This window comes from Lepisosteus platostomus, chromosome 8 (genome assembly GCF_059453375.1).
Source record: "Lepisosteus platostomus isolate fLepPlt1 chromosome 8, fLepPlt1.hap1, whole genome shotgun sequence".
NCBI lineage: Eukaryota > Metazoa > Chordata > Actinopteri > Semionotiformes > Lepisosteidae > Lepisosteus > Lepisosteus platostomus.
Window position 1 is genome coordinate 19,784,984 of NC_142618.1, and position 15,456 is coordinate 19,800,439.

The window sequence follows — 15,456 nt, forward strand, 5'->3', positions numbered from 1 at the left end:
ACCTGACAAATTAACAACTTAACTTTCAAAGTAAAAAAATAACAAAAAATGCAGTTTATGGATGCATTTATGAGGAAAAAAATATTTTCTCATTTATTTACTATGCTGGTAATTAACTTTACTACTTGAATACTGAAAAGGTTCTTTTGCATAAATAATTTTTTGTGCACATGGTGAATATTTAAATGTTTGCAACAAGAGAGAGCCTTGTGTCTGAATTTATACAGACACAATGTAAAGCTATCAGAATAGTCCGGACATTTTAAAAGAATTTGTGTTTTAGTGAAGAATGTATTTGAATTAAGTACTGATTGCAAATTGTTATTTTTTATGTATTTATTCTCACAATTTTTGCTTTATAGAAGAAAATGCCCTTTTCAATCTGTTTTAGACCGTAGAATGGATGGATAAAATGCAAAGAAAGCATCATGGAACAAGCAGAAAATATCGCTGTTGTAGGCATTGGATGCAATTTTCCAGGAGGTCAGAATTATTACATTTTTTTATTGCCGTATTTATATTTACCGTACATATAATTGTTTTAAGAAATCTATGACCTATTGGCTTTTTTGTAGTTTTTTATTAGATACACTGACAAAAACAATATAGCCTTATCACAGCTTAATTTTATATGAATTGTAGATGATAAAGCTGAAGCCAAAGTAGCAAACAATCCATAACTTCTGAATATTATTGATCTCTTTTTTTGTGTTTCATTCCTCTTTAGTGTAAGTTTAATTTTAGCATTTAGCAATGGACTTTGGACTTTTGTGAGCTGTTTTTTTCATAGAACATTTTCTGGTACTTGGATGAAGGGATACCTAATACCATCATTTATAAAACAATATGACCAATCACAGGTATAGATATAATAGGGGACATCAAAATCAAATGAGCAAGAACATCATTGCTTTTCTACTATTTATGTACATGCTCAGTCTTTTTCATAACGTGTAGATAGGGAAACATCTGAATATAGAGCATTACACATTTATAAGGCCACCCATATACAGTAGATATCTAAAAGGGTGTAGTTTTGGAAGTTGAGAGGAAAACAAGAATGATGCTAAATCACTGATGAGTGAAGATTCAGATTGAACTATTTCATACTTCAGTAATGTACAACATATCAGCTGAAAAGGAATTTCTCATCTCAGAATTCCAGAAATGGTGTTGGGAAGGTGTCAAATTGTAATTTCTCAATTTCTCTAACTTCTCTCTCTTACAATATTCACCTGCTGTCCACAACTGTGCACAAATCTTTTCTCTCACACCTAACTCCTCCCCATTGTCACCCTTGCAGCAGCCTGGTTCATTCCTAAACTGAGTTTTTTTTTGCCGTTTTGACCTTATAGCTAGGACAGGCATTTCCTATCTCCTGCCATCAGGAGAGTTAACACCACATACTAAAATATTGAATACACTATGCCTTTATAGATGTTATTTTGTTGTGTTAATTGGAATTTAACAGAACTACTGAAATCTAAGTAGTATAATGACTATTATATTTGTGTTATGTGCTAACATAGCTAACATATTCATTCCCATGTTGCATGCTTTCCGTATGTTATTTACATTATATCAGGGAACCTGTTGGAACTGATGAATTTGAAAAACACATTTACAAATGTTTTAGAAACTAAAGTGAAAAGAGAGAAAAGAAAATCCAATCATCAGCATTGTTTATCCAATCTATTATTTTACAGGCGAGGGAATAGACAACTTCTGGAAGGTTCTTCTGGAGGGAAGGAACTGTGCAGTGGAGATCCCGAATGAGAGGTTCAACAGCAAGTCCTGGAACGATCCTGATGACAGCAAGGCAGGAAAATCACGGACCGCTAAAGCTGCTCTCATCGATGGGTAAGAGAGTCTGTCACAGGGCCTAATACAAGTTCGCAAACCCCTTTGTTAAGTCATGTTTGTCTGAAATTTTAAGCTTTCCCCAAATGCAATCAAATTAGAAATTCAATTTTAAAAATTCTTTAGGTATTTCCAGATTTATTTAGCATTATTCTTGGGAAAACAGACTATCCTTTTGATCATTAATAAATATATCTGTGTTAATTAATTGATTTGACAGCTTGGCATACTTTATTTTTCATATTGATACAAACATCTGTTCACAAACAATTTAGGCAGGTAAACATATTTAAATAGCGCCTGAAACAGGCTTGTGGAGGAGGTTAAGGTTAATTTCATGCTGAAAGGAAACACGACATTTTGGCTGTAGAGCCTTGTTCTGGTGTCATTACACGCTGTAAGGCAATGGTAAAGGTAAAATTGGCCACCTAAAGAACTTTGTGTTTCCTTTCTTTTAAATTTACTTGTTCCTTTGCAGCTTACACATGCTGACGCCACTCTGTACTCGAACATCTAATAATATTTCTGTTGCCTTCAAAATAGATCCAAAACTAGTCAATGTCTCTGAGTATTATCCTTGGGAATGTTTCTGAGAAATTGACACTGATAATTGATATACACAGGCATACCAATATTCAAACCAGACCACTATAACCTGGGTCCATCCTGAAACCACCAGTGATACCCACAAACGGAGGCACCACACAGTTTGCTGGGCTCTCACTCCAACTAGATGACACCATTCAAAAATAAAATGACAGGGACACAATGACATAACAATGAGTAACCTGCAAGGTGGATTTGCCACTTTATCAGAGAATGTCAAAACCAATCACCATTTATGAGAATGCAGCTTAAAAGTGGATACACCCCACAAAATCCTGGCTTCTTAAGAACAAACTGATCGTGTGTCTGCAAACAATGCTGTCTTATGCTGAACCACTATAGCACAATACCTTAGCTTTAAGAAACTGTCATGCTAAGAGAGACAATGTATAGAAATAGAATTCTGCTCAATACTTTCTTGCAATCTGGAGAAATTTTGTGATGCTTCCAAACATAATTTCACCTAATCACTGAAAATATACAGTTGAACAATTGTAGACATACAGTGGTATTTCATATTTATAGTGGGACATTTGTAGACATAGATGAATATAAAGACATATTCAGCATAACAACCACAAAAGCATGGTCAAACAGATTTTCCCCCCAACCCAGTCATTCTTGGCTGGGTCCACAAGTTCTGAGATTTCATGCTCCATTGCAGGACCCAACTTAATTAAACAAATTGCTAAACAATTTATTTCTTCCCTCTGTCTTTACCAAAAAAGAATATCGCCCAGTAGACAAAGATAAAATGAGCTCTCAGCTCATTTCTCTCTCAGTGGAGTTTTCAGACCTCATTAAAAAACATCACCTGGGCAGACTTGTTAAGTATTAATCATGAATTGGTATAGAACATTCAATATTTACATTTGTACATTTTACACTCAGGAATTAAACTATTAATTAATTATTTGTTTCTACTGTTTGATTTTATGTGAATTCTTGACAATAATTGAATATTTATTTGTCCTCCAGAGCAGTGGGAGAGAGGACATAGTTTTCTTCTTTACAGAAGTCAAGTATTACCTAATTTGAACAGAATATGTATTTAAGGGCTGGCTCATACAAGCAGTCAAACTAAAGCTTAATTATTAAGTTAGCCTCGATATAATTTAATCATGGTGTCATGAAGTTTTTAAAGAGAAATGTTATTTTTCAACTGTTACATTAATCTATGTGGCATATTTAAAAATAAATTACCCAACATTAATAGTTTTCCCCTTAAAGGTGAGGTCTTTTTATATTACTATTCAATATTGATTATTTTCCAATATTGTATATTCAATATATGACCATTTTTATCCTATGAAGGAACAAGTAATAGGTTTATTCCATGCTGAAAAAAGAAGAGAGAAAACACAACATATCAGCTGTGTAGCCTTCTTCAGCTGTGGCCGATACGTTGTGTTTTCTCCCTTCTCCTTTCAGCACAGAATAAACCTATTACTTGTTCCTTTGCAGACTATGCATGCTGACGCAGCTACCCACCTGAACTATTTTTATGTCTTACAACTTCCAGGTTCAACGCATTGGACCACAAGTTCTTTGGCATTACCGAGGCTGAGGCTGACCGCATGGATCCTCAGCAGAAACTGCTCCTGGAGTGCACCTACAGGGCCCTGGAGGATGCTGGAATACCAATGGAGAAAGCCAGCGGAACCAGAACAGGAGTTTACATTGGTACTGTATTTCTTTTTCCTGCCTTGTGCCCATTGGCTGGTGGGATAGACTTCAGCGTTCCCTATACATGATATAGAAGTTAGAAAACAGATGGATGAGTGTATTTCTTCTCTCCTCTTTTTGTAAATCTATTGTTTCTTTTCCTGTGTATTCTAATTATACAGTCACAAATAAGGCACTACATAACAAATATGACAAATTTATGAACAAAACATCCAGTTAATTTTTGGGATTCACACATTGTGTGTACTGTAGCCGTGGTCAAAGATAAGATCCAAGGTTCAAATCCAAACAGATTAGAGAACTAACCATATCACTCTGCAACTCACAACTGGCAACCCATTGAAGCTAAGCAGGTGTGAGCCTGGTCAGTACCTGGATGGGAGACCTCCTGGGAAAAACTAAGGTTGCTGCTGAAAGAGGTGTTAGTTAGGGGCCTGCAGGGGGCGCTCACCCTGTGGTCTGTATGGGTCCTAATGCCCCAGTATAGTGAGGGGAATACTATACTGTAAACAGCCGCCGTCCTTTGGATGAGACATATCCTGACTCTCAGTGGTCATTAAAAATCCCAGAGCGTTTCTTGAAAAGAGTAGGGGTGTAACCCTGGTGTCCTGGCCAAATTTCCCATTGGCCCAATCATGGCCTCCTAATAATTCCCATCTATGAATTGGCTTCATTACTCTGCTCTCCTCTCAAACTGATGTGAGGTGAGCGTTCTGGCGCACTATGGCTGCCATCACATCATCCAGGTGGATGCTGCACATTGGTGGTGGTAGAGAGCAGTCCCAATTAGCTGTAAAGCGCTTTGAGTGGAGTGTCCAGAAAAGTGCTATATAAGTGTAAGCAATTAATATTATTATTAACTTGGACGAGAGCTCCTAAAGGAGAGACCAATACCGGGCAGTGAGCAGAGGGTAATGCGAGTTTTAGTATTACGGGAGGTGAGAGGTGCAGTGATTAGTGAAGTGCTGTGAGTGGTTGATGGGTCAGAACGATGCTGTCTGCTAGAAGTGCTCAGGGGTTGAGTGCGAGGAGAGTGAGGACGTTTCCGCGTTGGAATCTGGTTAGTTGTGGGCGTGACAGTAATACTAACATCTTATTTGGAACTGAAGCATCCCAGAGTTAATATACACAAAAAAATAGCACACTGTAGTAAAAAACTCTCATCATTAGAAATAATAAAAAGAGATTTAAACATTCATTAATAATTAAACAAAAAAAATCACACATAACATGTATTAGTAACTTAATACTTTCCAATATTATTATAAGTATAAATATTTACAACCAATCAGTTATTACTGACCTGAAAACAAACATATATTTAGAGGAGATCATTAGTTTAGAAAATACAATACAATTTGTAAGGACAGGGGTCAGACCTCTCACAACACTGCATAGGCTATTAAAAAGATATTTCAAGAAAGCGCTGCAGATAATAAATAAACTGGGAAAAAAAACTTGTGAAGAATAATTTTAGAGGATGGGGCAATTAGAAGTCACAGACAAAGAAATCTGAGTGGGTAACAGTACTTCAGAATATTAATTAGTAAGTAACCTAAACAGGAACAAACAGAACGCAATAGTAGGAATACAGAAGTCAAAACTACATTTAAACTATATTGGTGGAGCGATCTTCAGGCAGTGTGGAATTAACCTCTACTTGTTCCTTTGCACCTGTACACTGAGAGCTCTGCACTCAGAATTTAAAGGTTAAAACATTCTTTCCTTTTAGAATTTGTTATTGTTTGTATATTGTTTAGAATATTTATTATTATTATTGTTGTTCAACCTTGTTTCTTTCTTTATTCCACAAAAGTTTTTTTTGCTCCTTTTGTTTATTGTGTTTCTATCTTACAGCAATTTCTATCATGTTTGATTTCCCCTGTTGGTAGACCTTGCTGATTTCTTTTTCACTCAGGTCTCATGAACAGAGATCATGAAATGATTTTAAACAACAGTCCCACCACAATAAACCACTACAATGGCACGGGGACAGCAATGAGCATCGCCGCCAATCGGATTTCCTACACCTTCAACTTCACGGGGCCCTCGTTCGCCATCGACAGCGCCTGCTCCTCTTCCCTCGTGGCTCTTCACTCTGCCTGCCAGGCCATCAGACAAGGTAACCGCTCGAAGAAAGAGGAGACACAATGGCAGGTGAAGGGAGATGGCTGTTCTCTGTGGATAAGTTGAAGACAAAAAGCTTATTATTCTAGATTCTAGGAACCTACAGTCCTAGTTTTAGTTTGGTGAAATGTATGTAGTCACCAACTCCAGCTGTGCTAGGAAATGCAGAGAATGATACTGGAGCCAATGCAAGAAGAGAGATATGCAAAGGGAAGGATACAAGACTTATAAACACAGGCAAGCAGAAATGTACAAGTTAGGATTCTCTATTAATTGTCAAAAATGTGTTTGTTTTCATGCAATCTTTGTATGAAGTCTTTAGCTTTATTGCTCACTTGACATAAAGAAACATATTGCCTAGATTCATTTTGGTGAAAATGATTTGGAATTTGTGTATGAACCGGTTATATTTACAAACAAAATGAGAAAGGCAACAGGCTATTTCAGCTTATTGAGACCCATTTTAGCCTTGAGTCGAAGTTGCTGCTTGATTCTGTAATGTATTTATGTCTAGAAAGTTCTTGAAAAATGAACAGCTATTACCTGACTTTCAATCTTTGACCCTCATGAGTAAAATGATAGTTAAAACAACTATTTCTATTACATATACTGTATATACTTTTACATTCCAATATTTGACCATGATTATAATCTCTTTATGGAGTATCAGTTCCAATCCCCTATAAAATAGGCGTACTGTATCTGAAGTATTTAATAACGTTTTATGTATGTATTTCCTTTGTATTTACTGTATAGGGCTCAATTCATTTCACAGGATATCTGATTATTGTTTTCTAGGGGACTGCGAAATGGCAATTTGTGGAGGTGTCAGCTGCATTATTGAGCCACGAGTGTTTGTCGTTCTCAGCAAAGCAAAAATGATTTCGCCTGAAGGCACCAGCAAGCCCTTCTCCAGCAAAGCAGATGGCTATGGAAGAGGGGAGGGCTGTGGGATTGTCTTACTGAAGCCCCTGCAAAAGGTGAGATGTTCCCACACTCCCTAAATAAACCTGCTGTGATTGAGCTGCTAATTAATTTCATGTGTTTTACTGACCTGTTTTACATTTGCTTTAAAGGTGAAGGGGTGCACAGTAGAATTTAACTGGATGTTATTCAGATTAAATTTGAAAAAAGGCTAAAGGCTAAAATTAAAAAAAATTAAAAGCTACAATTCTAGGCTCTTTAATGACTCAACTAGCACATGTGCTAATCAAGTGTAGGTTGAGCTTTAAAATCCAGAAATTTGCTGATCAAAGATATAGTAGCTGATTAGCTAAAGGTTAACAAGTTTCCCATATACAACTGGGGTTTGTGTTCATAGGAATTTTTCACTTCACATAACTCCTGGCTTCTGAATAATAATTCTAGCTTACTTGATTACAATTTGCATGATACCATCAGGCCCTGGGGGTTAGTGCTGAAAATCTACAGTGTCTGAATTAATTGTCTCTTTTATACTAGCAGTCCTTAATATAGAAAATTGTATTTCCACTGCCTGAGGCTCTTTACTGACTTTGCAATTAGTGAACAAGGCAAAGGAACAAGTAAATATTTATTCCATGCTGAAAAGAGAAGAAATGTTTCAGATATGGAGCCTTCTTTTTCCTTCCATTTTACTTAATAGTTAATGCTTCTTTCACTGTTGTTATACTGATAGAACCTTTAATTTTTATTTACAATTCCTACTACATTATTTCTTTCCATCTCTATCAGCCTAATTTCCCTGGAAATGTTTACAATGGCGGTGTATTACAATGTTTATAATAAAGTATATAAAATATAATGTTTTAGAAACAGTGATATAATCATATATATGATTATATATACTTGTAGCAATTATAGGAACACAGAAAGTTGAATAATGAATACAAATTGTGCTGTTAACTATTAACAGGCTAAGAGGGATTTTGACCACGTGTGGGGCATCGTAAGCAGCACTGCTGTAAATCAAGATGGCCGCTCTGTCACCCCAATCACCAAGCCATCCATGGCCCAACAGCAGGAGCTCCTTCGCACAATTTACCCTGCACAGATTGATCCATCACATGTCCAGTACGTGGAGGCTCATGGGACTGGAACCCCGGCAGGAGATCCCACAGAAGCTGGCAGCATCTCCAACGTCATAGCCAAAGTCCGCCCCCCAGGATCCCCAGCGCTTTGTGTCGGCTCTGTGAAAGGTAACATTGGGCACACCGAGTCTGCAGCGGGGGTGGCAGGGCTCGTCAAGGTCCTGCTGATGATGCGCCATGAAACCATTGTCCCCTCCCTCTTCTATTCTGAGGACAACGCAAGCATCGATGCCAAAGCCCTGAATCTCAAAGTCCCCACCGCAGCAGAGAAGTGGGTAGAGACTGGTCCGCTGGGAAGGGCTGCAGGCATCAATAACTTTGGCTTTGGAGGCACCAACGCTCATGCTGTCGTGAAGCAGTACAGACAACAGCAAGATGTTAGGTCAAGCACTCACACTGCGCCCAAACTGTTTGTTCTGTCTGCAACCACAGAAAAATCTCTTAAAATGATGATGGAAGACACAGTCCAAAAGATCAGCAATGACAACACACTCGATCTACAAGCTCTAGCTTATACATCTGCATGTAGAAGGACTCACTTGAGGCACAGATACAGAAGAGCCTTTGTTGCATCTTCTATCAGTAATTTAGTAGAGCAACTTAAATCTGCAACAACCAAGAGCATTGCTCAGTCAAAGTCAAACCCCAGGTTGGTTTTTGTGTTTTGTGGCAATGGAGTTACTTACCGAGGGATGTGCAAGCAGCTATTACAAGAGGAGTGCGTTTTCAGGGAGAAGGTGAAAGAGATAGATGAGATTTTCCACAACTATAAGAGCATGAATCTCCTGGAGAAACTGGACAGTGATTATGACAACGATGATTACTCCAAACCAGATGTTGTCCAGCCACTTCTCTTTGCTGTTCAGGTTGCTATTGCCAGCCTTTTCAAGCACTGGGGTGTCAAAGCAGACGCCATGGTTGGGCACTCTGTGGGAGAGGTGGCTGCTGCACATTGTTCTGGACTGCTGTCCCTGGAGGACGCAGTTAAGGTCATTTACTTCCGCAGTGCTCTTCAGGCCACAGCGACTGGCGGGAAAATGCTTGTGGTCAGTAACATAAGTGTGACAGAGATCTCAAAACTCATGCCCGCATATTCAGGGAAGCTTTGTCTTGCTGCCTACAACAGCCCTAGATCATGCACCTTGTCAGGGGATGCAGATGCTATTGAAAGTATACATCAGAAATTGAAAACATCATTCAGCGGCAAGAATTTATTTCTTCATGTTTTGGACGTTCCAGCTGCGTACCACAGCCACATGATGGATCCAATTTTAAGGCCAATTGAAGAGAACATCGGCATGTTGACACAACAACCAATGGGGGTAGAGCTGTTCTCAACTGTGACAGGAAACGTTTGTTCTCCAGGTGATTTTATCACAGGCGAATACTGGGCGAGAAACATTCGAGAGCCAGTAGCTTTTGATCAGGCAGTGAAATCTGCTGCAAAAGACAAGAGGAATGTAGTTTTTGTAGAAATTGGTCCAAGAAGAGCACTGCAGAGGAATATCCTGGAGACACTAGGGAATGAGGCCACGGTATTCTCATCCGTGCAGCCAGACAAAGACCACGAGGCATTGCTCACTGTCACGTCAAACCTTTTTGAGCTGGGCCTGCAAGTCAACTGGGAACAACTTTTTGAAGGATGTGAGACAATACCAACACCATTTCCAAGATATCAGTTTGACAGTCTGAAGAAAGAGGTGTACTTTGAGTTGGTAAGGAAGGGCAATGAAACTGTGTCAGCTTCCAATCACCCTGTGCTGATGCAGACCGGCAACGACGACAAAGAATTCAGTTGCAACATTTCAGGAGACTCTGTGTCTTATATATCTGAACACAAAAACAATGGTGTTGTTATAGTTCCAGGTGCCTTCTATGTTGAAGTGGGATTGGGATCGTTCATGGCCAGTGTGAGACCAAAAGTACCACTCAGGTCAGTGCAGCTCACCATTCATTTCCAGAGTCCTTTCATTGTGAGCAAAAACTCACCTGAGATGAAAGTACAGCTCGAACCAACAGGCAATGCAATGATGTTTAAAGTAAAGTCTGCAGTAGCCACTTATGCATCTGGAAGAATTGAGCGTAGCACAGAACAAACTATTAAAGAAAAGAAAATCTTACTGGACCTTATCTTCAAAAGATGTGCCTTGGTAGTAAAGTCAGGGGATGTCTACAAAAAACTTTCTCAGGTAGGATTCCAGTATGGGTCAGTTTTCAGAAACCTTGGAGATGTGCATTATGGGGAAGAGTTCAAGGAAGCTCTCACGAGCGTGAAGGTCCCAGATGAAACTGTTAACCAGCTGCATGACTACTGCATACACCCTGTAGTGTTAGACTACTTCTTACAGATGACCGCTGTTGTAGCAGCGAACGGATTTAAGGCAAGACCTGGGTTTCCTTCAGCCATAGGCAGCCTAACAGTTGTAAAGCCATTGGAGGAGGAAATGATGATGTATTTAAGGACAACCAAAGCAAACTCTGACTATCTTGAGGTGTGTGGTTGCTTCACAAACAAAGAAGGCTGTGTTTTAGTTGAACTTAAACATGTGAGGATTACATTTTTAAAAAATACATTTTCAGTTTCTGAAGAATACTTCTTTCACAACGAGCTGACAACAGTTTCAGAGGATTTCAACTCTAGCCACAGGTCAGTGGCTCTGGTCTTTGCAGACCAGTTAGGAGTGGCCCAGGCCTTGCAACAGCACTTACATCATAGCTGTACCTACATTCCCTTCCAAGACTCTGGGAAATTTGCAGACCGTGAGCTTCCTGCATTGATTTCACAACTACATGTTCCAGGCAGGCAGTACAAAGAGGTTTTGTTCTTGTGGGGGATTCAGAACCTCAATAATCTGACAACAGAGGAGGTTCTTGAGTGCTTGGTTTGCTGTTGTGAAGTTTACCGCCAGATTGTTAAAACAATGAAAGAGAAAAAATCCCCTAATCTCATCAGAGCTATCACGTACAGATCAACAGAGAACACAGTTGACCACATTAGCCCAGGCTTTGTGCTTTCTGGCATGACAAGGTCTTGTGCAGCAGAAATTCCAGGTCTCACATTCCAGCTGATCGATATTGGTTCTGTAAGTAGTGAGGACATTACAGCACTGGCTAAGATTATTAATTCACACACAGGCCACAGGTACCCAGAAGTTGTAATAAGCAAAGGCCAGATTTTCACAACTGAAATTACACGCACAGTAATTAAAAATGTAAGGAAAACTCAAAGAAAGGTCTTGTCTTCAGATCCAGAATGTTTCATTCTGCAGACTGACAATCCATACAAAATGACAGGCTTGAGTGCCAGTCCCTCCACTGATACGGTGAAGCCTTCTATGACACAATGTGTTGAGGTTCAGATGAATACAATGTGTGTTCACTCTTCAGATTACTTTCCCGTCAGTCTCTCGGATTTGGAATTTGGCCAGACGATATACTGGAGTGAACACGCATCTCAAAACCACAAACTCCTAGCACTCGACTTTAGTGGTAAAGTTACAGCTGTGGGTAGTGATGTAAGCAAACTGAAAGTAGGAGATCACATTGTGTCCTGCTACCCTGTTGTTGCTTCCTCCAAAGTCACAATTCCTGAAGCTGTGTGCTATAATACAAAGAAATTCCCCTTTCTAATGGAAGTGCCATGTTTATCCTTCTTTATACTGTCTTGGGAAATCCTGCATTGTGCATTGCCCAGACTGAAACAGCAGAGGAAGCTGGGCATTGTCTGCACTGCACCAGAGTCAAGCCTACTCCAGGTTTTGGTGCTTGCAGCTAATAAATCAGGATGGGTTGCTGTAGTTGGAACACAGTTCAGTGGACTGTTACAGAACATAAACAGGTGTGATGCTTTCGTTTTCTTGCCTCCCTTTGATGCAGATTCAGTTGCAAAGGCATGTAGTGTTTCTAGTGCCAAACACGTCATTGTTGTCTGTGATAATCAGCTGTCACCTGCTTTCTCGCAGAAAATCTTTCCAAGTAAAAATGAAAATGTTTGCATTCAGCTCCTTCAGGTATTTCATGTTTTTCAAAAGGCCCATCTTAAGAAACAGAAATCAAAAATCTATAAATGGATAAAGTCATTGAATTTGGACAAGAAATCTTTAGATTTCCACAGTGTAACATTCCAAAGGGTGACATCTGGCAGTATTGATTCTCTAGCTCTTGATGAGTCTCAATCTTATTTCTCCTGTAAGACGATGCCTGTAGTTGTTCTAGAATCGGCACCAAAGAAGAATATTTCTGATATTCCAGTGCTCGAGACTGAAAAGCAGCTTTTCCAGCAAAACTCAGTTTATATAGTGACAGGGGGGCTTTCGGGTTTGGGATTTGAGACAGTAAAGTTTATTGTAGAACGGGGAGGGGGGTGTATTGCCATTCTTTCCAGAAGTGCTCCTTCAGCAGAAAAGAAGATAGAGATCACTGATCTGCAGAACCATTTCGGGGTTTCTGTAATCAGCTTGCAGTGTGATGTTTCAGTTTCTGAAGATGTTATGAAAGCCATCAAAGACATTGGACAGAGGTTTCCTTCTTGTCCCATCAGAGGGGTTTTCCACAGTGCAGTTGTCTTGCGTGATGGATTAATTGACATTCTGGAAAAATCACACTTTGAAAAAGTTCTGAGACCTAAAGTTAATGGTGTGTTGAACCTGCACTATGCAACAAGATATTGTAAACTGGATTATTTTGTGTGTTACTCCTCCATTACCTCCTTTATTGGGAATTCAGCTCAAACAAACTATGCAGCAGCAAATTCATTTCTGGATGTGTTCTGTCATTACCGGAGAAACCTTGGACTTTCTGGGCAGTCCATTAATTGGGGGGCTTTGAATCTTGGTCTCCTGCTTAACCAGGAACATTTCCAGCGATTTCTTGAGACAAAGGGAATGATGATCATGGAAGTACCAGAGATTCACGAGTGTCTTGAACACTGCTTGCTGCAGAACAATGCTCAGCAGGTTGTGTGCAAGTTCAGCTTCAAGAACCTAAGCAATAATGTTCTTTCTCAAAATGCCTCTTTAAGAATGCGCTTACAGGCTTTGGTGACAGAAGAACTGAAAAACACAAGAGAAACTGAACCTCAGGTAGGAGAAAGTACTCTTGCCTCTTCACCTGATGAGTATGTTAAGTCTCTGCTCTGTGAAGTAGGCAATGTTGATCTTGTTGAGATGAGAAGCGACACAGGACTTTCTGCATTGGGTATTGACTCAATGTTAGCGATGACGCTGCAAAACCGCATCTTTCAAGATAGAAACGTGAATGTTCCCCTTGTTAAACTTCTCGATCCAAGCACAACGGTTTCCTCTCTAGTTTTGGTTCTCCAGGAAGACACTGAGAGAAAATTTCAAAATGAGGATCAGAAAATTACTTTGAGCACAACTGAGAATAGTAGAAATTATGAGTTCACACAATTTTAAATATTTAAACAAACTACACATTAATTCTTTCATGCTTGTTAACCTGATGATAAGGCCTGATAATAAGGTGTTCTTTAGTTCTCTGAGAAGATACAGAGAGCCGATTGCAAAATGAGGATCAGAAACTGTCCTTATGGAATGGTTACAAAGATGAAGCTTATGAATCCCCTCAGTTACAATTCATTTTCAAACAACAACAAATCCCTTTTGTTGCTAGATCTAATTAATCTGCAGAAAGGTTTGCTACTAGCAACTAAAGGACCTAAATTACTATGATGGGTATATACATCACATATACGTTAATCCTCTAAAAACAGACAGTTTTTGCTATAAGCACCTGCTTTTTATATTTGGAAATACAGTGTTTGACCCAATAGCATTCTATTAATTATAATATTTATTATGCACTTAGTTTGTAATCATGGGTCTCCACCTGTATTATTGAAAATTTTAAGTATATTGTAAATCAGTAGCAAAAATATTCTTGACTAATTCTACTAAATTATAATTCCATTAAGAAGTTGGAAGCCAGGCTGGAGAAACCAGAAACCTTTAAACTACACCTCTCCTTCAGGGGCAACATTAACTCTATATTAGTTGTAGTAATATTGGTACAAATTGTTACGCTACCAAGTATTGAGCACATATACATGATAAATTCAAAATTGCTCTAAGCCTTATTGTTTGCATATGTAACAGGGCTAGCTGAAAGCATGTTTTATATGAATCGCTGAATACCATTGAATACTTCTAAATAGATTTAATCATTTATTGGATGGAGTCACTAATTGGCTGTGTACATTTGATTTGTCTATTTTTATAACCTTTACTTCTATATAACCATAAAATTTGGTTCATTGTGTATCAAGAGTGACCTTTGGGACCCTCAGATCACACAGTTTGCATTTGCCATGGTGTTGAAATACAGGTATGGGTTAACCTGAATGGGCTTCTTCCCAAGTGATTATGAATTGCCTTCTGAAAGAAGCATCATAAATTAAACAGATAAGATAACTATTAAAAGTTTAATTTGTTATTCACAAAATGTATAATTACAGTGATAAAAATTGGTAAAGGCGTAACATATAATGGTGATTCTAACACTGAGCAATCCCTGATTTGTCAATAAATGATCCACAGATTCCACACAAAAGACTCGTGTCCTCCTGTCTAGACCTGTACAAACCCCTCTGCCCTTATTCAAAATTCAAGCTAGACATCTATTATAAATGTAAAACTGCAAAAATACTAATAGGAAATCTGTTCACTTACCAAATTTGAAATATGAAGTATAATTGCAACAGTACATAGATGTTAATTTCAATCTCACCAATGTCCAGTTATGCAACGTGTCTCTAACAAGTTTATCTTTTGCCTGTGTCATTATCTTGCTATGGTTACTAAAGGCCAACGTCTCCGATAGCTGATCTGTGATTCCACCCACATGTCAGCAATCAAGCACCACATACAGTATTTGGCATGTCTGAAAAGAGACCAGATAATTTACATAAGTGGAACCATCTAGTCCATACACGGCAAACAGTATCTGACACGCTAGCTGTCCTCAGCTGATGACAAATGGAGGCTTAATTCCCATCTCACTCATTAGGGTGCATTGGTTTCCCATTCGAAATGACTTAACAGATGGAAAGGCTGTTTGAGGACGGAGAGTGGTAGATAAGATTTAGCACAAA

General features: G+C 38.8%; 1 protein-coding gene across 1 annotated transcript; it reads left to right on the plus strand.

The window, feature by feature from the left end:
• Nucleotides 1-415: 415 nt before the first annotated feature.
• Nucleotides 416-14,915, plus strand: LOC148657057 (uncharacterized). The gene is made up of 6 exons (XM_088642810.1): nt 416-483; nt 1,707-1,860; nt 3,989-4,149; nt 6,071-6,274; nt 7,078-7,259; nt 8,174-14,915. The coding sequence occupies exons 1-6, from the start codon at nt 429-431 to the stop codon at nt 13,760-13,762; spliced, it is 6,345 nt and encodes a 2,114-aa protein (XP_088498936.1). The 5' UTR covers nt 416-428; the 3' UTR covers nt 13,763-14,915.
• The last annotated feature ends 541 nt before the right edge of the window (nt 14,916-15,456 follow it).

Bases quoted from the DNA above. Each gene is read 5' to 3' on its own strand.
- LOC148657057 (XM_088642810.1), top strand. From the start codon at position 429: ATGGAACAAGCAGAAAATATCGCTGTTGTAGGCATTGGATGCAATTTT. The intron at 484-1,706 runs GTCAGAATTATT...ATTATTTTACAG, and splicing joins TGGATGCAATTTTCCAGGAG to GCGAGGGAATAGACAACTTC. The intron at 1,861-3,988 runs GTAAGAGAGTCT...TACAACTTCCAG, and splicing joins AAAGCTGCTCTCATCGATGG to GTTCAACGCATTGGACCACA.